This window comes from Rhipicephalus sanguineus, chromosome 6, assembly GCF_013339695.2.
Source record: "Rhipicephalus sanguineus isolate Rsan-2018 chromosome 6, BIME_Rsan_1.4, whole genome shotgun sequence".
Taxonomy (NCBI): Eukaryota; Metazoa; Arthropoda; class Arachnida; order Ixodida; family Ixodidae; genus Rhipicephalus; species Rhipicephalus sanguineus.
The window spans coordinates 107276387-107299488 of record NC_051181.1 but is presented as its reverse complement, the minus strand read 5'-3'; the positions used below and the strand labels follow the sequence as shown (position 1 = coordinate 107299488).

At 45.3% G+C, this 23102-nt stretch overlaps 1 protein-coding gene across 4 annotated transcripts in view; it reads left to right on the top strand.

Moving 5' to 3' along the window:
• Nucleotides 1-8515, top strand: part of LOC119396121 (chromatin assembly factor 1 p55 subunit) — a 63751-nt gene extending 55236 nt beyond the window's left edge. Inside the window, exons 11-13 of one of the 4 annotated variants that reach the window (XM_049416917.1) lie at nt 1514-1726; nt 3100-3210; nt 8018-8515. In XM_049416917.1, the coding sequence (XP_049272874.1) occupies nt 1514-1726; nt 3100-3210; nt 8018-8086 (393 nt within the window). In that variant the 3' untranslated portion in view covers nt 8087-8515. The remainder of the gene's footprint in view (nt 1-1513; nt 1727-3099; nt 3211-8017) is intronic. The other 3 variants (XM_049416920.1, XM_049416919.1, XM_049416918.1) reach the window with 3 other exon arrangements.
• The last annotated feature ends 14587 nt before the right edge of the window (nt 8516-23102 follow it).

Here is a 23102-nt window from a genome sequence, read left to right as displayed (position 1 = left end):
CTTGTTTCGTTGTTCTACGCTAAACTGCTAATGCCAGGCAACTGCTTCCGGATCTGATGTTTTAAGCTTCTCCGCTCTTCTGCGCCGGTGAGCAGCATTTGTGCACTCCTTCTCCATGGCTATACCACACTGGCAGACGCCAGTCAGAGACGCTATCAAGCGGCTCCAGCGCAGTGTCAGACCGCAATTGCACAGCGAAGACGCACAGCTGCATGCACGCCGTCTGCCGTGGCTATGAGGTCACTCCTCTGGAATGCGCAGACCAGCAAGTCGCGCGCAGCTGCGGCAGAGTGCGCGGAGGTGGCGCCTCTGGTGCGCCAGCTGTGTGACATCACTGCTCCTCACGCATGCGCAGCACGGCTCTTGTACCTGCACGCGAAACCGCTCCGGCTCGGCCGGTGTAGCTCGCGCTACAAAAAAGAGTGGGTGGAGCTAAATAACAGATTTGACACTGCACTAGTCATTAGCACGGGGGCGAGAATGCTGAAATGCTTAATAGTTTCTAAGACTTAAATAACCACCGCATACGACCCATATTGGTCACTTGCCTTGAGAATTGTGTGGTGGTTGCCATCGACAATATTGCATTATCTGCAATATTGTCGATGGCAACAACAGATTATTCTGTAGCATTTGCAGCAAAGCTGTGGCTTCATTTTGAATTGCCTTGAGGTGCTCGCTGTATCAAGAACACAAGAACAGTAGTCTTAAGTTCATTTCATGTGCAGACCACACTTTGGCAACAAACTTGCCAGCTACGGTGCAGTGGACAATCAGTCCATTGCGGGCCAACTCATTGTTGAAGCATTGTTGATTCTAATGACGTACTCTGACCAGAAGAGTTGTCTTCAGTTTTTATTCACTGCAGTAACATTCACACATGTGCATTTACATTTTACAAAGTGTGGTAATATACTACGTGCTTGCTGTGTGTGTGTTTCTTCGAGAGTGTCTTGTGATAGCACTGCAGTCTCGACCGGGATAGCACTTCAGCCATAGCTTGTACTGAAAATGAGAGTATACTAGAGAGCTGCTTTTATGTGTTGAGAAGGGGTGACATTTTTGACATTTGACATTCCTTTTTGTTTGTAGTGGTGCTTCTCATTGCCCCTTTATTCATACCCTTCGTGATCGCAATTCTTTAGTGCAAAGCGTTCGTATCTTCCCCAATGCCTTCTTTCCCCCTCAAGTTCAAATTAAAAGCGGCTAGTAGACACTTGGCAAATGAAAATCTCTTAAATGGAACTGCTGCTTGAATGGAACAACTGCTTTTAATATGATCGGTTTCATATACTTGAATTTTGAACCCTCGTTGATCTCTCAGTAAACTGAACTCCTTTTAGATGGAACATATTTTCCTGGTCCCTTCAGGTTATGTTTAACGAGAGTCGGCGCAATTGCTACTTGAAAACTTAAGTGCATCCTTGTTACCATGTGGCCTCTTGGCAGTAAAGGCAGCGCAGCTGCGCAATGAAATGAGTAATTAATCCTGCAAATTAACATCCTTTCGCAGACGGTGGCACTGTGGGATCTGCGGAATCTGAAGCTCAAACTCCACTCATTCGAATCGCACAAGGACGAGATCTTCCAAGTGCAGTGGTCGCCTCACAACGAGACCATTCTGGCCTCGAGCGGCACCGATCGACGGCTCCACGTCTGGGACCTCAGCAAGATCGGCGAGGAGCAGTCTGCAGAGGACGCCGAGGACGGCCCTCCAGAGCTCCTGGTGTGTTGCACTTGCGGAGTTGTTTCGTTGAAGACTATAGCTGTCTTTGCACTCTCAAGCCTGAATGCATGGGCATCTCGGAAGCTGGACTTGCTTAGGATAATGCAATGGAAAAAATTGTCATCTAATCATTCATGGCATTGGCCTGCAAAGGAGAGCATGCGATTTAACTAAAGGAATGCTTACTAGTCAACGAAAAATTCGTCCCAGTCCAGGATTCAAACCTGGGACCAGCAAATGCCTTTCCTGGGTGGTTGCCCTGTCATCTTATCTCACCAAAGGGGCAGGCCAATGGTTAGAAGTGTGAGGGTGAATGAATTGGCAGCCTGAATATGGCATATCAGTGTTGACCAAACTGATCATCAATGCACTTGTAGTGGTCTGCTACAAATGTACCTACTTGTGGTAAAGTAGCACATTTGTTGCTAAGGCAGTTGCAAGGTAAATCTTATTTATTGCCTCTGTCTTCCGTTGAGGCAGCAAAGAAACTCTTATATTAAAATCGCAGATAATCATGCTTCGTCATGTTTAGGTCTGTGGACTTGAAGTTAGGACAAGTTAAATACTTCGTTATATCAATTTCGTTATATCGAGGCTTAATTGTATTTTGCATCAAGTATTTTATTAGTAAGGACAGCCCGTGTAAATGTGGTCAGATTATAACTGATAAAGTGTACTTCAAACTTTATTGGCTTTGTAAGGAGGCGAAGGGCTTTTCTGTAAAAGTGGTTCTTAGCCACCTTTTTATAATATTCTTGGGTGCCTTTCTAGTGAGTTTCTGGCTGTTCTAGTTTTGTCGGGCAGGTTATACACTTAGTGTAATTCATGTTAACAATACAGCATTGCCCGTGACTGATGCGGCAATGGTAGGTTCGAAGCTTTTTGTTAAAACATGCTGGCGTTGTGCAAAGAACATTAACAGCAGAGTGGTCAAAGGTCAAGGTAAAAGCCTGGGGATCCGTCATGCACCCGTTCTATCCCAGCTGCGAGAGCGAAGCCTGACGAGAGGAAGAGCATGTGTCAAGCTAAGTGGTTGAGAGGGAAGCCTAGTGTAGAGAGTTGAGCCTGGTAGAGAAAGGGTAGCGATCTGAAGAGGGTGAAGCTGGACAGAGGGGAGAGCAAAGCAAAGCAGGGGGTATGAAGAGGAGGAGAGAGCAGGAGCACAATTGGCTGTACCGGTGAAAGGAGTCGACCAGTGGTAGCGTGCGATCGAGCGCAGGTGGTGCTGGTGAGGGAGGAGTAAGGCGAATGCTGAGCAAAGGTGTGCTGATGCCACCAGCACTGCCGTGACTCTTGTTTTTTTTTGTTTTTTTTTTTTTTTGTCATTGGCTGAGATAGTAATTTGGGCATTGACAACTAATTTTTGCCTGCAGTTCATTCACGGAGGCCACACGGCCAAGATATCGGACTTCTCTTGGAATCCGAATGAGCCTTGGGTCATCTGCTCCGTGTCTGAAGACAACATCATGCAAGTCTGGCAGATGGTAAGTGTATGCTCCACTATACATGCGTGAAACTTTGGATTTTAGTCTGTGCCATATGTAGGACTGCAAACGTGCTAAAATAATTTATTTACAATACTGCAAGCCCTACTTGGGCCCAAGCAGGACTGAGAATATCGCTATACATAGACAATACCAGCAACAATGAATACGACAATTGTCATTAAGGGGAGATGCGGGTCGAAGACACTTTTTTTTTTAATATTCATCCTAGAGCAATGAAACTTGGGGTGTTTGTAGAGATTTTTACGCTGATTTCAAATATATACAGTCGAACCCGGGTATATCGAACTCGCCAAAAAACGTTTATTAGTTCGATATATGGCATAATTCGATATAGGCCCGCTATAGGATTTGACACAAAGGTACATAACAATAAGAAAAGTACTTTATTAATATGGTGGCTTACTTGCGTGCCCTACTTTGGAACAAAATAGTTCTGGATTTTCTTCTGTGTCAACGACTTCGCTGCCTGCGAAAGCACGCACGCCTCCACGTTGTCCAACTAGTCGGAGCAGCTGAGGCCGCAACTTTCCACATTCACGCAATAGCGCCGGACCAACGCAAGTGCACTAATCACTTCGGAGGATGTAGGCAATGGGCCATCGTCAATTTCCTTATTGCTGTCGCTTTGGCTCGTGGTCGGCACGACGTCTGCAACGTAGTCCTCATCTTGTAGCTGACCCATGATGGCGACATCATCGTCCACACTGACGAACTCGTCGAATGTCAATCCGTCGATAGCTCCCGGGAACTCTGCCAGCTCGCTCCAAACTTCGGCGGAAACACCTGCGGTGTTTTCAGTGCTGTCATCGGAATTTGGGGTGTCATCACCAGGCATGCGAAAGCCGGCACGCCTAAGCAGTTCTGATCGTCTCCTTCGTGACATCTGCCCATGACCTACTCAACATAGAAAGAGCTCGACCCGATTTACCTATGATTTCGAGTTTCGCGGCGAACGGCAAATTCTGCTTCTTTGCACAAGCCATGACGACAGCGCGCCAATAAAGTTCACAGAGCACCAACAGGCAACACCACCAGCACGGACCACACTGGATGAGGACTCGAGGAAAACGGGCAGCAGCAGGCACACAAGCATAAAGAAAGAAAAAATGGAGCTCACTTCTACCGCCTCCGCGCCTCGGAGAAAGCACGATGGTCTCTGATTGGCTGTAAGCGCTGCGAGCGGGCCAGGATCATTTCTTGCAGGGGGGTGTTCGCCCGTGCACAACCGGGTCTAAACCACTTCTTCTAGGGTGGCGCCGGCAGTTTTCCCCGCCACCGCGAGGGAAAGCCAACTTGCTGGGGCACTTTTGAGGCACATGGAGTTTGATATATCGGTTGTCGTTGCTATTTTCGTTCGATGTAACAGTAACTTTTGCTATGTATTCTCAATGTAAATTTACAGTGTTTAGAAATTGTTCGATATACGGGATAATTTGATATAAACGGGTTCGATATAGTCGGGCTCGACTGTATTCCATGCAGTAAACACAATCTCGAATATTTTGGTGCATTTTAGAACATAAAAATAAGTATACGAAGTCTAAATCGCGTGTTGGCACCACCAATAAGCGCCACTGTTGACTGAGCATGGGGACCACCATTGCTTGAGTTGCTTCTTAGTCGCAGACAACCCGAAGCCGAAGCTCAGTCGCTCAGTTGTGCACACTGCCTTTTCTATTGCCAATGCTTTTCGTGCTTTTCGCGCTTGGCCAGTGGTCAGAGCGTTATCAGTGCGGCTGGTTGATCCCGCGTTGTCAATTGAATCGGCCAGCTCCGAGTGGTGGATGTTAAGAATGGCATAGAAGGCATAAGTCATCGCTCCACGGTAGCACGCCTGCATCTCGGCGTTGTCTGCTGATAGCTAGTGTTAGCGTGTTAGTGCAATTGTGCAGACCGTGTTGCGTGCCTGTGCCTCTGTTCGGTTCGTTCGCGAAAGCCATTGTGTCAACGTGCTTTTCAACATGGCGAATCGTATCGCGATGCTGCTGGGAAAGAAAAGGACGCAGCTGACACTTTTTGAATTTTTGAAATAGAAGTGTCTTTGTTCTACTGGCTTAGGTCGGCTGTATCTTACTTTTCACAAAATTTTCACTTGAACGAATTGTTTCCCGCACACCGTCAGTTTTGTTGTAGTGGGTTTCGACTGTATTGATTGCAATCAGCAAGCAAATATAGATGTACTTCGCAATTTGGAACTCGAAACAAATTGTTCATATTCTTGTTATGCATTTTACACGTGCACTAGGTAAAAATTTCTGGACAGTTATGTGAAGTACGACAGTGGAGACTACTGATAACAGAAGTCGCTGGAGTCTTAAATATCTGTGCTATAAATGATACTGCACTATAACTAAAACATTTTTCACTATGCACATGTGCGAAACGGGCTGAGTAAGCCACCGCATACCTTACCACTATATCAGTGTAGCCGGTGTGTTTTTTTATGGTACCTTAGGTACCGAAGCTATTATTGTATCGCAGTATGACGGCAATGCAGTGGGGTTTGTAGAACTAGCAATGATATTTAACCCTGTGAGACGCTTTGTACACATTTGTGTACACGACTTGTTCTTGCTAGTTGTGTCGACTGCTGACTAAGGGCAAGGTACATTGAGCTTTCGATAAATTGAACTCTCCGTTTAAGGGGAGATGCGGGTCGAAAAACGCGAGTTTTCTAAAAAATTATCGATTTTTTGTTTTCACCTGTTTTGTTAAGATTAGTACCTCTACTGTTCTGAAAAAAAATATCAATGTCGAGACTCAACTGGAAATGCTTTAAAATTGCGTCTAATGAGCACAAGGTGGCTGTCAAAAGGCCGAAAGTGTCATCTTCGAGCACCTTGCCGCTGATAATGCGCCGCCACTCGCCATTGTCGACCACATGAGGCGAAGAACCGAGCCTCACTGTTCAAATAACGACGGTTTCCCGCGCTGCTGCAGCGCAAGAAATAATAAAGAGAAGCACGCTTTTGCCGCCTTTTTCGAGCGCCGCGACTGGCTTTAAATCACGTGGTACGGATCGGGAGCCGCCATTGGCCGCTGCGCGCCTGTGTGTGCTGTGAAGCCTACTTGCAGGAGCCGTGTCTCGTCCAGCAGCGCAGCTGAACAACGCTTTTCTCGAGTGCTTATCCGTTATGGATGAAGAAAGCCGTAGGAAGCGCGGTCACCGGTCTGTGAAGTTTCACGCGACGCACAAATTTCGAGGACGCCGGCGCAAATCAAAGCCGAACACTCAAACCACGAAAAGATCGTCTGCTGCCGCAAGGCGTAGTGGCAGTGACGCCGATGCGTCTGCCGAGTTTGCCGCGGCATTCGAATATGTGAGTGCCTCCCAGAAAAAGATCGGACTCTTCGAAGACGAAAAATCACAGGACGACGAGTCTTCGTTGATTGCTGATATGACAGCATTGAACATGTGGTTTAATCGAGGGCACTCCAGTTTTGAACGTGTTCTGGAAGAGCTTGGCGCGCTCCCGCCTCATGATATGGTTGCTCTTGGCACATCATGGGACAGCACACGCCAGAAAAAAATGTCTCGAAAACTAACAGGAGAAGCAAGGGCTCGTCGGCGTGCGCTGAAGAAAAAAATCTGTCGAGGAGTCAGCTCGAAAGAGCCGTGAGGGACAAACCTATGGTGCTGGCGCATTTTAATGGCAGTGGCCACTACAAGGAGGATTGTTCTTTCTTGTGTACAAATTTCGTCGCATTGAATGACATCTTTGATAAATAAACCTGCAATTTTGACTTTAAAACTCGTTTTCTCAAAACACAAATTTTGCCATTTTTGTCAATGTGCCCCTCCTTTTTCGGGTATTTCTGGTGCTCAGATCTGCATGAAATTTCTCCCACATTTTTTCCAAAGTACGAGAAATGCAATTATCTTGTTTAAGTTTCAATATTCTCATTATATAATAAAAAAAAGTTATGTAAACTTTTACTAGGGTAGGAGAAATATGAACTTCCCACGTTAAAATTTTTCACGTCTAGTACATATTTTCTATGGACTTCCTAATTAGTTATTTGCATTCCACACTTTATTTGAAACATTATGAACTACCAATTGTAAAAAATTATTGAAGTTTAGGTCTGAAAAAGAGGGGGGCAAAAGGCTTAAGTTTTTCACTTTGTCATGTTGTAGAACTAAAAGTATGCAACTTGCTAGAAAACTAATTATATATTTGAAATCAGCATAAAAAGTTCTATAAGCAGCTCAAGTTTCATTGCTCTAGGGTGAATATTAAAGAAAAAGTGTCTTCGAGTAGCATCTCCCCTTAAATACGTCTTCATTTAACCTCATTCTGCAGTGTACTGTCGCATATGATCACTTTGCTGAAGGCACTGCCATGTTCGATGTGTTGTTTTGGCATACCATGTCAAAAGTATCACTTTTCTTTGTTTGAATTAAAACATAATTGCACAATATTTCTAGCTCAAAACCTTATTACATTTGTGCGAAGCAGATCATGAATCGCTTTAGCATAAATAGATATCTCATTGCAATTTCATTAAAATTAATTAGTGTAAAACACATTAATCGATGTATTACGACACTATCTTTGTTGCAATAGAATATTGAGTGCCTGGAATTAATGTTGTGTAAATTTGACGCAATTGGAGACAGTTACAGTTCTTCATAGGTCGCGTCTGAAAGGGTTAATGCGGATAGTACCTGGGAAATGAATTTTCTTGTACAGTCATAACACTTCGCTGCTTTAGTCATGCAACAAATGAATTGTTTCATAATGTAAAGTTTGTGATCACTTCTTCTTTTTCAATTTTCAAGGCCGAGAACATCTACAACGATGAAGAGCAGGAGACTCCTGCTACCGAGCTCGAAGCATCGGCATCGTAAATTGGCCGTGGTGCTCGACATTGGCTGTCCAAGTCGGTGTTGCCACGACCATATGTGTTTAATTGTACAACTCATAATCACGTCCACCACCGCTTTTTTTTTTCTTTTTTGATGACAGTCCTAGTTTATTTTTGGCAGTTGCATTGTATGGGTAATTTTTATCTTCAGTTTGCGACGGGCAATGTGGTATATTCATTAAAAACAAAAATACATTATCGATTTGATGTGTGATCTGCTTGTCATATTGCCTCATTTTTTTTATGTGTAAGTGAAACATTGTAAAATGGAATGGGTTTGCAAAATAGTTGCGATTCCCTTACATGTGGGTCATTTCCATTCCAACCTGACCTATTGTTCGAAAAGTATTTATTTATTGGTTCTGTATTTCCAACTGCATTTTAAGCCGAATAAATACACTTTGTAACCAGACGTTTGTAAACTTCTTTTGCCATAGTAGCATTTATGTTAGTGTTCGATGTTTGGACCATGTTTAGTTAAAACACGCAGCATGTCGTCACTAGCGTTGATGCTTATTGTTGGTATAGTAGCTAGTATGGAATTGTAATAAGTATAAAGTGCTTGAAAAGACTGTTGAAGAATGTACAACACGCAGGCATAATTCCAGCTAGGGGTTTATTTGAAAACTGGACACATGCGTATATACCGTATTTGCACAATTGTCAGTTGACCCATTTTATATAAAACGGATGAGAAATCGGGCCGTTGTGGCATGTCTTACGACATTGTTTAAATTCCGGCTCTACCTGTAACATATGCCATATTTTCTCTTGTGTTTACCCGAACCTCGGCAACGTTTTCCGGAAATTCTAAAAGGGATTCACGCGTACTGCCGCGAAGCTAGCTTCACTGCCGTGAAGCCACATGCACACCAGAATTCGGTTTCTTTTAAGCGACATCTTACACTTTATAAAAAGCGCTCACGCTTTTAACAGCATAGCTGTTAGAGCTGGCAGTAAGACTTCCGTTAAGGGGGGACGCGGCTTTCGTATCGCGAAAAATGGCAAAAAAATCGATTTTTTGAAAATCACATTTTCAGTTTCTGTAGCCCTTTTTATATCCGATTCCAAAATATCTTCACCGAAAACCGCGTAGAAGTGCTATAAAAAATTGTTGCGCCTACCGAGGTGGCGAAAATTATTGGGGAAATCGCAAAAAAACACTAATTTTCAAAAAATCATAGCTCCCCAACGACGCCACCGGGCGCCGATATCTTGGGCTCATCGGAAAGCGCATTTCTCCGTCTTCAAATTCCCCGCCGCAGCTGGCTCCTCCCTTCGAAAACAAGCGCACAAAAAGCAAATGTTCGAAGGTCGTTTCGAGCCCTCCGATTGGCCGCGTCCGCCATGTTGCCCCAGCGCGCCTCGCCATTGGTCCGATGCTCGCTCCGGGAGATCGTCGTCTGCAGCTCGTGCGTCTCGAGCTCACGGCTGTCGAAAGTCGCGCTACTTCGTTGCGTGTTCGCAATCGTTCTGTGTTCACGGCTCGACGCTAACTTTGAACAAGAACTACGTTTTAGATTGGAGCTACTAGCGGAAGCTCGGTGGGATTACGATGGCGCGCCGCACTCGTAGCGAACATCGCAAACGCGCGTCTCGGACCGACTTTCTAGCGTTGACTCGTCGGATCCGTGGTTGGAGGTTCTGCTTATGCGCACTTCGGACGTCGTGACGAAGATGATCGCAGGACGACTCTTTGTACTCGCGACCACGCCTTACGAACTTTGAAACATCGGGCACCGCGGCCGGCGCGTCTACTGCTCGGAGTCGTCACTAGGCCTAACTCCGCTCACGGCGTCGGCACGCGAGACGAACCTCGAACTTTACGGGCAAGAGCAACGCGTTAGCGGACTCGCGGCAGTGTGCTTCTTCGCAAGGAACGAAGCGCTTCCCCCGCCGGCTTCTCGGTACAGCGGATGGTCATTTTACGCATCGGCAGCGGACCCCACGGCCAAGCTCGTCGCGCAGCGGGCGCGCGGGCGTCCCGCAATGCGAGGCCAAACACGTTGCGCGCCTATTTTTCGTCGCCGCACCTAGGCATATTGCGCATCGTCACCGAATGCCGCCACCCAGCACATCGCGTGCTGACTTCCCGGACTATGCGGCCGAGCACTTAGAGGTGAAATAAAGCACTGTTGATGCAATTTAGGCGCGCTTGGAGCCATGCGTGGTATCGCCGTAAGCGCTCATGAATCATCTGAAAAAATAAAAGCCTCGCAGAAAACCGTGTCCGCGACCGGGTGAATGATGAAGCGCATCGCAGGCGAGGTTTACAAATTAGCTTGACGAGTGAAACAGGGAGATGAATTCATATCTGCCCAGTTCGCGTCTTGAATAAACTGCTAAGGAATTCCTATTCCACCAATGTCTTGGCCATAACTGCCTGTTATTTAGGAGGAAGTGATAGGTAGCCATGATGAGAGCCGCTTTTAGTATCCTATAAAAATGATTCAATGATCAATTGCAATCAAGACTGTTAATTATGTTAATGAGAGCATGAATACAAGAAAGCTGGCAAATCATCATAGTACATGACCTACTTGAATTACAATATCTTGTTTTTTGTCATGTCTATTACACCACTTCATAACTTCGTTTAAAATTCATGCTACATGTTCTTTGTATATCAGAAAAGGATTTTAAGAAAAAAGAAAAAACAAAGGAACAACCGATGAAAGTCCACATGTGCAGGAGGTCCAACCTTATAAAACACCTTAAAGATCACAATCTTCTTGTGTTTTAGAGAAGCAAGGCACCTCAAACTAAAGACAGGGCACTCAAGAAAGTGCACATTACGAAGGACTCAAAAGATTACGACCCCAGTGCCTTTTGATGAAGTAATATCGTTGGTACAACTTTAAAAGCCGTTTTCTCAAAACGACTTTTCTTGCTTCCTGCTTCGCTTGTTCCGCTGATTTCTCACTGACCGCTGGGTCTATTTCAGTTCTGTTTTTTGTTCTATATGCCTTGAAGCACAGTTCAGGGCATGACATTCTTGCTTTTTCAGTATGGCCTTTTGATAATTAGCTATTTGACGAGTTGCACAAAGCCTCGATGCCTGTTGCGCAGTCACCTCATGAAAAAGGAAAACTAAAAAAAATTTTGTTGCAAATAAAAAAATCTAAGAATGTCACGCCCACAATCAGAGATCTTAGAATGCATAGCACTTTGAACGAGTTTCCTATCACATTTTTTTAAGCGAGTCAGACTCGGAACAAGAGCAGAAGGTGAAATATATTGTAAATCAAAAAGTTGTAAAGATATGTTCATGAAATTTCTACAGTAGCATTAAAACAACATTTCAAATAAGTGTACCAATTTTCATCAAAATCCATGAAGAAATAAGAAAGTTGGTACCGAAAGCCACGTCCCCCCTTAACAGGAAACCTTTGCTGTGCCTTGCTGCTGGGAATCGAACCCACGACGGCAAGCGCCCGACGCTAAACCAACTAAGCTACCTTGGCAGTGCTGGACACTTCAAGAACGCGCCTTATATCTTTTACACATTCTCCTCGCACGGTGCTCTCTGTTGGCGGTGTAGGTAGGCGGGGCAGTGCCGCCGTCTCTGTGAGAGGTGAAAAGAAGTAATGTACGATCGACACTTACTAGCGCTTACTTCGAGATTGCTCGCGATATCGGAGGTCATGTTTAAAGCGTCCAATACCAGCGAGGGACACTGGCCGTGCTGGCGTCGCCGAGTCACCCTAGACGCAGTTACGTTCTTTGCCTTTCGCTTCGTGTTAGCATGCACCGGCTCATCGAAATAGTGCAGCTTCCACATTCACCAACGAGATTTCTCCGCCGCCGACTGCTTCGATTGCGAGAGCACCGACTAACAAAACTGCTGCAATACGCGTTGCAAAAAGGACACAATTTCGACGGGCGAATGTCGTGCCTTGGTGGAGCGACACTGAAGTCAGTGGGATGCACGCGTTTGCGGCTCAAGCTACGTATCTTTGCCTCCCGTGTTGCTGAAGCACAGTGCAGTAGTGTATGCATGAGCACAGGCGTCGGTCACCCATTACTAGAAAGCGCACACCATGCCGTTATGAATATATGTTCACAACTTCAGCTACCACAACAGTTTAATCATGATCGTGGGCATTAGTCGTCGCGACGGAGACGTGCCACAGGCGTCAGCATGGGTGCATCCACGTCAAACAGTGCTATGCTGCCAAACGCGAATAGACATCGTACAAGCTCTCGTATATCACTACACAATACGCACTTCTGTGAAGACACATTTCACCTTCGTGTTACACCGATTCCTATGACGGAGGGATCAGCCATGTTTTTTTTAGACACGCAGACACCAGGGTGGGAAGCACACCGTAAGAATTGCGTACAGCTAAACCTCGTTATTACGAAAGCGGATATAACTAATAGTATTAGTTATAACGAAGTAAATGAATAATTACCTAACCTTTAAAGGGGTGGTGCCATCAAATTTCGAGGCTATAACAAGCCTGTTGTGGGTTTCCTCTGTATGCAAGGACACTCCACACGAAGGGTCGGACACAGCAGATGTTTAGCATATATTTTAATTCACTTCCAAAGTGTACCTAAATGCCCGTTCTCCTGACCGAGACCAATCGCTAGCGCGCCAACACTGACGTAGATCTATAGGAGGGGCAACGAAAGTTGTAGTGACATCAGATCTGCTGTAGTGACCTGACTGACCTCGCCACCTCTGCAACGTACCTACCGATATGGTCCCTAGAATATACTATATTCCAAGGACCGTAGTACCGGCAAAGCATCGGTTGCTGCATCACTAGCCGAGTTTCGATCGCACCCTGAATAAGTGCGTCACAGGCTTGTGTGGTCACGTGACCAAGCCCCCTACACTTCTGCGTCACTGCCCAACCTCGGCGCCCAGAAACCGAAAGTCGTCCACATAAAACGGCGATATTAAATTATTTAGCGAGAATACATGAATCTTGGTGCGTGTAGCATGCTTCCTGGAGCTATAGGAAACGCTTACAGAAGGAACGCGCAAGTCACAGATTTGGTGGCACCAGCCCTTTAAGGGGCCCTGCAAACATTTCCAAGTAATCATCGAATTGCTTCGTTAAATGAGTTAATTGCCTCGCGAATCGACTGCCGGAAAAATTTTTAGAATCCGCCAACTACGAGTGTAGTTACAGAAATTTGTTGCACGCTTTATGCGCTTTCATCCCCCTTTCGTACCAGCGAGCGCGGTGAAAGCTGCGGAGGGGGGGGGGGGCGTGAAAAGGGGGCAGGAAGCTACGTAACATTTGTCAGCACGTGTCATGATTTTGAGTACTTTGCCTTTTTTTTCCCCGTCGAACGCGCGTCTTACTTTCAGTGTGATCGTGGGCACGTGGCGGCATCCCGCGGCGGCCGCGCCAACTATGCAGCTCACGATGCTCAAATCAGCCAATGACCGTGGACTTTGTGCTTATGGTACGGTCATTTAGGTTTATGGCATCATTTGTCGAGAGAAGAGCGAGCGATTTCTGTCTGACCTTGAGAATTAATTGTAAATTCCAGGCTGCGTGCTGCGCTATAATGTTTGGTTCGCAGGAGCCTCGAGTTCGGATCGGCAGCATTTCCTGACCGTGTTCAAAAAGTGTTGCAGGGCCCCTTACGTAACTTCTTATGATTGGACAACACCATGGTTCACGCAGTTGATGCGTGGGCCGCCTCGGGTCACGCATGAACGCATTTCGATGGAGAAAATGCTGGAGGCCTGTGTGCTTAGATTAAGTGCACGTTAAAGAACGCCAGGTGGTCGACACTACCGGAGCTCTCCACTACGGCGTCCCTCATAATCATATCGTGGTTTTGGGACGTTAAACCCCAAGAATTATTATTATACGCAGTTCATGCGCGTGTTTGTATGTGTGAGTGTGTGCATCACATACAAAATGTAATAATTTCGATGAGTTTTAGCACCTTTTCGCGGGTAAAGCCCGGTCGCATAAGATATAAAGAAATAGGCACTCGTGGCAGGTAATAGTAATTGTTGGTTGGTGTTTCGCGTCCCAAGATCACGGGCTCCTAAATCTAAGCACGCTGACCTCTCGCATTTAGCCTCCACATAGGCCTCCATCGAAACGCAGCCGCTGCGGCTGGGATTCGATCACGCGACCTTCGGGTCAGCAGTCAAGTACCATAACTACTAGACCACCGTGGGGCGAACCTTTTTTATAGCTGCTAGATGTATATGGCTATCAATATATTTCGCCTGTCGGTTTCGCCACGGTTTCGCCTGTCGTGCGAAACCGTGGCTTTTGTATTGTTTCGATTCACGCTTGAGCTATCGCTGCGTGGTCTGAATACGGCCGCTGCAGTGTTTCTAGTCGGGTGCGAAAAACCGGCGTTTCCATCCACAAGAATGGCCGGTGCAGAAGGTGAGCGACCTTGGAAGTTTTAAACAGTCGCCAAGATTTTATCCACCCTCTTTACGTCGAACATGGTGTTCCGGCAACTTTTGCATGTTTTATGCCTTTCCGCAGTACTTTCTGTTCCGCTCTAACAGATCAATGGCGGCGCCTAAGCCGTTGGTAACGGTTTTCACTTGATTCAGCTGATGCCCCAGAAATGCGTATGAGCGTGGCGTACTAGCTTTATATTAATTCAGGTAAGCTTGAGGTGAGACACCAAGAGACAAACTGGTCTGTCGAGAAAACATTTATGATCGAGGCATGGCACTCTGTATCACGGGGTGATGCTGCCGGCCTTTTTCTTTTTTTTTTTTTACCTATAAACTTTGCCGCATTGTCTTCGCTCATCTGCAAAGCAGCTGCCTCAACTGGATGGGGAAAAAGGTGAACGCAGCTTGCTAATACTTGGTCGGCTAGTGGTAGGTTCTGACGCAAGCTGTTTCTTTCATAATCATAAAAACGAAAAGAAATTGCGTGCGCTTTGCTGCAGAAACAACTATATATGTGATGCAGCAACAAGAAAAACGTTCTTTTTTTAAACAGCGAAGCTGCTTAGCAAGTCGTTCCTTGTTCACCCCTTACCAAAAATCTATCATCATAAACGGGTATGCGCCACAGAAACTGGGTAAATCCCACTACTCACCACTCGTCCACTAAAAATGAAGAAAAATATCGTCATCAAAAGGGTATGGGCCACAGAAACTGGAAAATCCTACTGCACACAACTTCCACTAAAATGGAAGAAGGCAACAGTTAGCCCGAGAAATGGCTGCGAAGCGAGGGCGGCGAGCCGAAGACCCCGAGAACGTACTACGAGAGAATGCTAGAGAACGGGAAAGGCAACGGTGGCTGCGAGAAGATCCCGAAGCGATGAAAGGCCTACGCCAACTACGACGTGCCCGTAGATCTATGAGAGGTGCGAAGGATTGGTTTCAGTGCGAGGTTCTGTCTCTGGAGTTTGGACATCCGTGTCGTGTCTGTGACTGTCTGAGGTTTAACTCTAAACTCTGCGCTGAGAATCAACGTAGAAACAATCTAGCATCACCTAGCTAAAGCCTAGCTACGGCCTTGAAGCAACCTAGAAACAACCTGCATTACCTAGCCATGGCCTATAAACAACCTAGAAGCAACCACATTAGTCTTCAGAATTGTCCGCTTTCGCTGTTTCAAGCCTTGCGCGGCTTAGTGCAAGCTTCCCCTGATTTTTTTTTTTTTCTTTCCTGTGCCTCCCCTTGTGTACGTGCTGTCTCTATAGTCTGGCTACACGGATTTTGTTAAAAAATGTAAGCTCTACATTATTTATTGGGTTGCTTGCAATTCCTGCACGTGCCGCGCGCGCGAGATGCGTGCATGTCAGAACTCGCGGCGCGTGTGTGGACCACCCACACGCACGTGTTCTTGAGCAGTTCAGGAAAAAAAAAAAAAGGTTGTATATCGATGACGAGATACACCTTTTATCGTTTACAAAAAAGGTGTATTATGGGATGTTTGTCTGCCGCAAAACGGTAATCGCCGTCGTCTATCTCACGTGCTTCCTTTGCGTTATCGCCGCGCGCCGCTACTTCCCGGTCACGAACGGCGTGCGTGCTATAAGCGTGACACAGCACTTTTGATAAAAGTAGCGAGCGGAATGTTTTCGAGGAGGGAAGCGCAAGCAAGCCAGATGGCGAATATTGTTGTGTGGAAGAAAAAAAGCCTCAAGTACGCCCTTTTTCTTACAGCGTATCTATTTAAGGAGTCGGTATTTAAGAAGTCGGTGCGAACTAGACTTCAAGGCTGGCTTCTCCACAATAAGATACCTTTTGCGGAGAAGCCCGCTTTAACGGAGCGTGAACTGCTGGGTCCAGTCTGTTCACGTTTGAAGCGAAGAGAACCAGCGAAAATCAAGACACAGGACAAAAAAGAAAGCACACACAAACCGTCGGCGGACTTACTATTCCACCAGTTTAAAATGGTGTTTTTTCATTTTTCAGCAAAATACCAATACGCAGTACTCTGAAAATTGGGGATATGGTAGGAGATATTAACGTCCTTGAAAAATCAGAAATGCTGCAGTTGGGCGACAAACGTTTCTAAAAAAGTGGAAGCAATTAAACAACAACAAAAAACTACGCACGTCAGCTTGTGATAGTCCCATTGCTTCTGGCTGCATTATGTGTGTCTAGATTAATCGATTGTGCTATAACACTGTCACCTACCTACGCATGCCAGCAGTATCGAATGCGTCGAAGTGTTGTCTGCTGTCAAGGTGTCTGTTCGCCTGAACGCAGACTTCGCAGGTTTTGCTGCCGCTATGGTTACGTAAAATATTAGACATGACGGTGAACGAGAATGCACTCCGAAGCACGCACAAATGCCGCTTTCTGTTTTTTTACTGGCGGGTTACACAGTGATGCATTCCTTCTCTCCTTCGTACCCTGAGCGTAGTTTGGACCGCAAGCGGAGCTCATCCGCAGTCGAAGCGGCACTCATGTAATGTGAGCGCCCGCTGCATCGAGCGGCCGCTGCTGCGGGTTTGTCAAGCGGCGTATCGCTAGACAAAGCTTGCTGAACCACGACACCTGGCTGCGCATTTGTTGGTGTGGAGTTGCTCATTTGTGATTATGTCCCGTACAAGTATTCTAAACAACATATATCCGAGTTTCAGCAGTTAACGAACGACGCGGCCGCTAGGCTGGCATGGTGACATTTGACGCACTATAACTTGTTAGCAACCAAAATAATGCAACGTTTTCTTCTGCACAATGGTAGATGACGTCCTTGACTTCCATCAGAGGGATTTTTAAAAAAATTAAAAATGGCCTTTTTGAGAAAATCATTTTCAAAGTTCGGCGTTTTTGGTAAATTACTTACGTTTCAGCCCAATTATCGAGTGAAACCGAGCGCGATAAAACCACGCGAATTATTTTAAAAGAGAGCGAAAGTATCAAAGTTAATATGTACCCATTTTCATTAAGCTCACTTTAACTTGCTTGCAGCAATAAATTCCTCAAATACAGGTATTTTGTGCGATTTGCCAAGTTTGTGCTTTTTTTCTTCAAACGTGCTTCGACAAGCAAGAAAAATAATAGACTCACAAGATTGTACTTCACTTGTTCTTTGAGGGGAATAAATATTGTGACCATGAAGTGGCCCGTTTTTTCCCCTAGGTGCGCTCAAAATTCAGAAATCGCGAAATTGGCGGAAAAGTGTTTCTTGCGTCCATAATTTGTATATTTTTTTTTCAGGCGAACAAAATTTTTTTCGCTAAACTATCTTCGAAACTATTGTTCTGAGTGTAATGCCTAGACCTACAGCAAATTTCATCAAAATCGGGAATGGTGACCGGGACCTCGTGTTCGATCTTATCTGGACACACCCTGTGGTGAAATTTAACCCGGAGCCTCTTACTACGTATATTCTCGAGGAGTCGGGAAACCGTCGACATATACGGGAAGCGTGTTGTCGCCAATCAGTCACGTAATTCTGCTCCATAAATACATTTCTTTAAAAATAACGTGCCTCAGCATCTTTGAAAAGGTACATAGAAAAGATATTGACGTGTATGAAGAATGAAGTAATTATGTGAAGAGGTGTCGGCCTTGGGTATATAGGAAAAACTCTCGCGTGCTTCTAATTTTTCGAGTTTTCTACAGGAGACAATGATTTTTCTTATAGAAGAGATAGGTACTTCGGACACCATGTGGCGTTATTTACTAGAAATGTGCTCGGTTTACAGTCAATTCCAGGTGATTTTCCTGCGCTTGCATTAAGTGACAAGACGCCTTTCACTGATGTGAGTGTTAGGATGTTGTGTCATAATGAACACTTCAATGCCGCCTACATAGACGACATCTGTTCGGCACCTAGTCGATATGAGGTATTTTCTCCTACCGAAAGCGCAGCAATGTTTTATACAATCTGTTCTCGTCTACACGAAAAAAGAAAAGCAAAGAAAAAGAAAGAAAAAACAAAAAGAGAGAAAAACAAACCGAAGGCGGCAATTACGCCACGTTAAATGATACTGTGAATGTGGTTTTCCTTCACATACAGGTATCCGAACTTTGTTATTTGAGTTCAAGTCAGTGCACTAACTATATTCGGTTAACGCGTCTAGTTTTACGCACACAGTGTAAAGAGAATCTAAATGCAAACGACCACAGTATACAGCGGCGACAGCGACGCTGAATCAGCGAAACGCAGGAGACCTTCATGGCCGTAAATTCGGCAAGCTTGGTCAAGGCGAATCAGTTCTTAATAACCCTTCACGCCGTATGTACGTTTCCATACACGAAAATAGTAGTTACGACCTTTATCGCAGCCGTGAATCGTCAATTCTTCATTATCTTCACGTCCGAAGCTTTTTTCTTTTTAAGTTTTTCGTTCTAGGCTCTCTTATGCAGCACTTAACCGTAGCTAGAATGCCTACCCTCAAGCAAACACTGATTATTGCCCAGTAAAAATAAGAAGGCCAAGCCTGAGGCTCTGTTCAAATATACTCTTAAGTGTACTTGCGACGTTTGCGTGCGCGCTTCTCACGTCCGAGCACTGCACCCATCTGAGTGCTGCACCAGGCAGCAACCTGTCTACTTACCGAGCAATTCCATAGGGAATAGTCATAACAGAGTGCAGCGAAGTTAATATCCTTTTGTTCGGCAACGCTCTGAAAGCGGCGCTGGAGACAAGTAACTGTGTGACCGTAACTAAGCCATTATGGTTTGCTTATTAATTTATGTTTGTTCGCTTTAGAACACCCATTCCAATTAAACAACTGAAGTCGGTATGCGCGCAATCCAATCAACGCAATATACAATTTTTCAGCTTTCATTCATTTGCATGTATACGTATACCATGCCGATCCGCCATAGGAACAGTGCGCTTCTGATAGGAGAGTTGCTAAAAAGTTGCACGGCCCCTTATTCATTGCCCTAAGAAGACTATAGTAGGCGAAAGCCATCTTATTTTTCCTTTCCAGTCGACTGTGTTGATCCCGCCCGATAGCTTTCCGCACCTAATGTGGTTTTTCACTGCCTTCGGGATAGGAGGAATTGGAAATTATCTGCACCTCACCTGATTTCGCAGTTGCTCAGTGATCGGCCCACCTTTGACCAAGTGGCGGTGCCGTATGATGACTTCACCATGTGACGTCACGTGGTGTGACGTTATAGCGGCGTCACGACGGCGTCATAAATTTTGGTGACCTGTGACGTCATGGTGACGTCATCACGTGATGATGATTTTTCTGCATCACTCGTGTTGACGCCGCTGATGCGGATGGTCACTTTTCGCGTTTGATGAGGCATCTAAGGCTTTCCCCGTGGAAGTTTGCATACGCAGTTCACACTTATACAGGGAAAAAAACATTTTTGGTGCAATGCATATACGCTGCGAATTCTTTAGTAAAACTACAATGCAAGAAAACAATGAACAGATCCTATTAATCAGAGAAAGTTTCCAACTAATCAATACAGAAACTGAGATTGACGCACACCACTCACTTAACTGTATCATTTTTTTTTTTCGTTTAATACCAGTACAGTAATAATCGAATTCATTAAATGCGTGCGGGTGGTTTGTAGAAGCTTCGCGTATATCCTTACCATAGTGCTTAAAAACACCTTTATGGTGATTTCATGCGCAATCTAGGAACGAAGCGACGGAGGTGATTATCACTAGCGCTAACGAGTGCCGACAGTGAGCGCTGTAGCGGTCGAGAAATTGAGCTTGTGCGTTCTCCAGAGTAGCTGATTTCGCAGCTGAAGGGCGCATCTGAATGTTTGGACGCAAGAAAGTGCGAATGCTCTATATAGATTCCAACAAGGCGCGTTGGATCTATCGCATGTTTGTTTTGTTGCGTTTATAGACTTCTGGCTCAACCGAGTGGCATCAACAGCTCATTTGGTTACGGAAGAATCACTACTATTATTACACACCTTTCAAATGCGCCTGTAGGTTTCATTACCCGCGCAACATTCTCCATTGTACGCTTGGTCACCATTTGATTGCACCGCATGACTGTCTCTGCCATACATCTAGCTCGTCTGATTGGCTCCGCTATATACTTAATCTTCGTTATACGAAAGAACGACCGTTGGCATAAGTGGATCCGGAAGACAACCGCTAACGTCTCTGCTATACGACCGGCTGATGGTCCCCCGCTCGGCGATGCGAAACGCGGCGTTTCGCTGATTGCGTCTCCTCGTGCAGAGCAAACGATTCGCCGAGCAGAATGTACACCAAAGCGCCGCTCACGGTCGGCACCCAAAGCACCACTGCGGCTTTCTTTCCAACCTGTCATCTCGCGTCAGCAGGCCGCGCGCGTCCTGCTGGCTCGAACCGGCTGCACTGATGCGGCGTCCGGCACTCGGAAGAAGCCGATTTGACCAACGAGCAATCTCGCCGCTAGGCCTCGCGCACCCCCCCCCCCCCCTCCCGTAATGATCTAAATCCTCGGTGACTTAACCTCTGAACTTTCCGCAGGACCAGGCACGGGTAGAGGCCGAGGTCTCGCATATAAACGATGGGAAGAGGAGGAGGAGGAAGAAGAGCGAGAGAGACAACGAGATGGAAGCAAATTGACCAGGTGGCCATTTTGTTGCATCATACAGTTTCGCGTGGTCGGTAAAGGAGGTTAGGTGAAGGGTGCACAATGTTGCAGAGGGGTCAGAATTGGTGATTAAACAGTACGCGGAAGCTACATGAACAACGAAGCTTTTTTAGAGCGAAGCGTTCTTTGTCAAGTCAACTTTGGTTTTAGAAGCGCTTCTTGGGGTCAACGTGGAAACAACTACTTTTCGTGCTGACATTGGAGAAGAAGCATTAGAGAACACACACGCACCCGCACAATAACGAACGCACACTGTTGTATGTGTGTTCTCTAACGTTTCTTTGTCAATTTTAGCATAGACAGTAGTGTTTTTGCATTCCAAAAAAAGTGCTTCCGGAATGAAACCTCTCGTAACGTTCAATAGGCCCACTGTGGGGGATTTGCTGAGCACGACAGAGTGTATACCGAGTGGCGTGCAATCTGATCGGGCAATTTGCTTTCAGCTGAACAGCATCACACTCGTATTATGAGGCTTTCAGCTGCCCTTACGACGTAATGCAGGATATGCAAACAGTCATATAAAACTATGGGCAAGAAGAAATGTAAACAAGAACATTTAATAAATATTGATATAAGAAATCGATATAAGAAGCTTGCTTGGAAGCCTACCGCATACTTGCTGGCAATGTACCAGCACTCGCTAACGGTGGCTAGCATTGGCTAACTGTTGGATAATGTTGAGCGTTATTTCCTATAACAATGTAATAAAATAATGCATTTGTACTATACTATGTTCTGGCTCACTCCGCTGATGATGCGCACACTATCGCCGCTACCCGTGCAGAAATTAGTCGTAAATTCTTGCTTGTTTGCGTTTAGGTACACGATGTCGCTATGCCAGGCTCTTCAGCTTAGGTAAATCACCCGTGCCGCTGAATATCGTAATCAACAACCGTGTGCAGAGTGATGACGTTGGTTTAACAGCGGAAAACAACATAATGGTGCGATGACGTTCAGCTGAAAAATTGTCCGGTGAAGTTGTACTGAGCCCGCTGTCCACTTTTGTCGCACTCGTATTGAATCGCACTATTATTGTGATTGTTATTATTGCTTCAATGTGTCACTCTCTTACAATAATTGCGCCTAGCCTATTGCATAATACCGCCGCATATCTGCTACAAGCTGACCGCATTCTTTCACTTGCAAGACTCATTAAATATAACCTCAACACTTCCTGCTCTGACAGATCAATTACGCGCGATGCGATGGCTCGATACCCCACTCTTAATTAACATTACCAGGTTTGCGATAAATAGGAACTCGATTTTATCGTAAATGCTTATTCATCTAATCACGGTAAGCAGAATATCAATTTCTCATCTGTAGCTTTCTGGAACAACATTCCTTCAGCCATTAAGGCTCTTGAAATTCGCGAATTCAGGAAACATCCAAAAGAATATTTTCTGTCCAATACTAATCGTTAGTCTATATTCATCACTATTCCTCTGGTGTCCTATGATTTATTCTAGTCACATTTATTCTGTTCGCTTTGTAACACTATAGATTGCTCTTTAACGTCCCTCTCATGCATATGTTGCTTTCTTTTTCTCCATTCATACAATTATTACTATGAACATAACATGATTGATACTGTTATTTTATATTGTCATGCATATGTATTTCCTAATTATGTTTTATATTTTATGTCATTTACACTGCCTGTTTATTAACGTTTAACTTCACTTTCGCACAACGCCTCCTTTATGCTCATTATTTGCACACTTTCTATTTTTTATTTATAATATTAATGCTAAAACCAGCTATTATTCTTGGTAGTAGATGTATATAGACTGCTGTAAACCACCCTTTTCATGTTTTGTCTGAAAAAGAGTTCCCATTGCAATCTTTGTCTTCGGGACCTCCTTCTGCATACTAACATCCTGTAATCTTTCTAACCATCACAATAAAATTGATTCTGATTCTGATCTTGATAGCGTCCTCCACAAGGGGCCTGTTGAACGTCACGAGAACGTTACTAGTTTCTACCAGGAAGTTCACTTTAA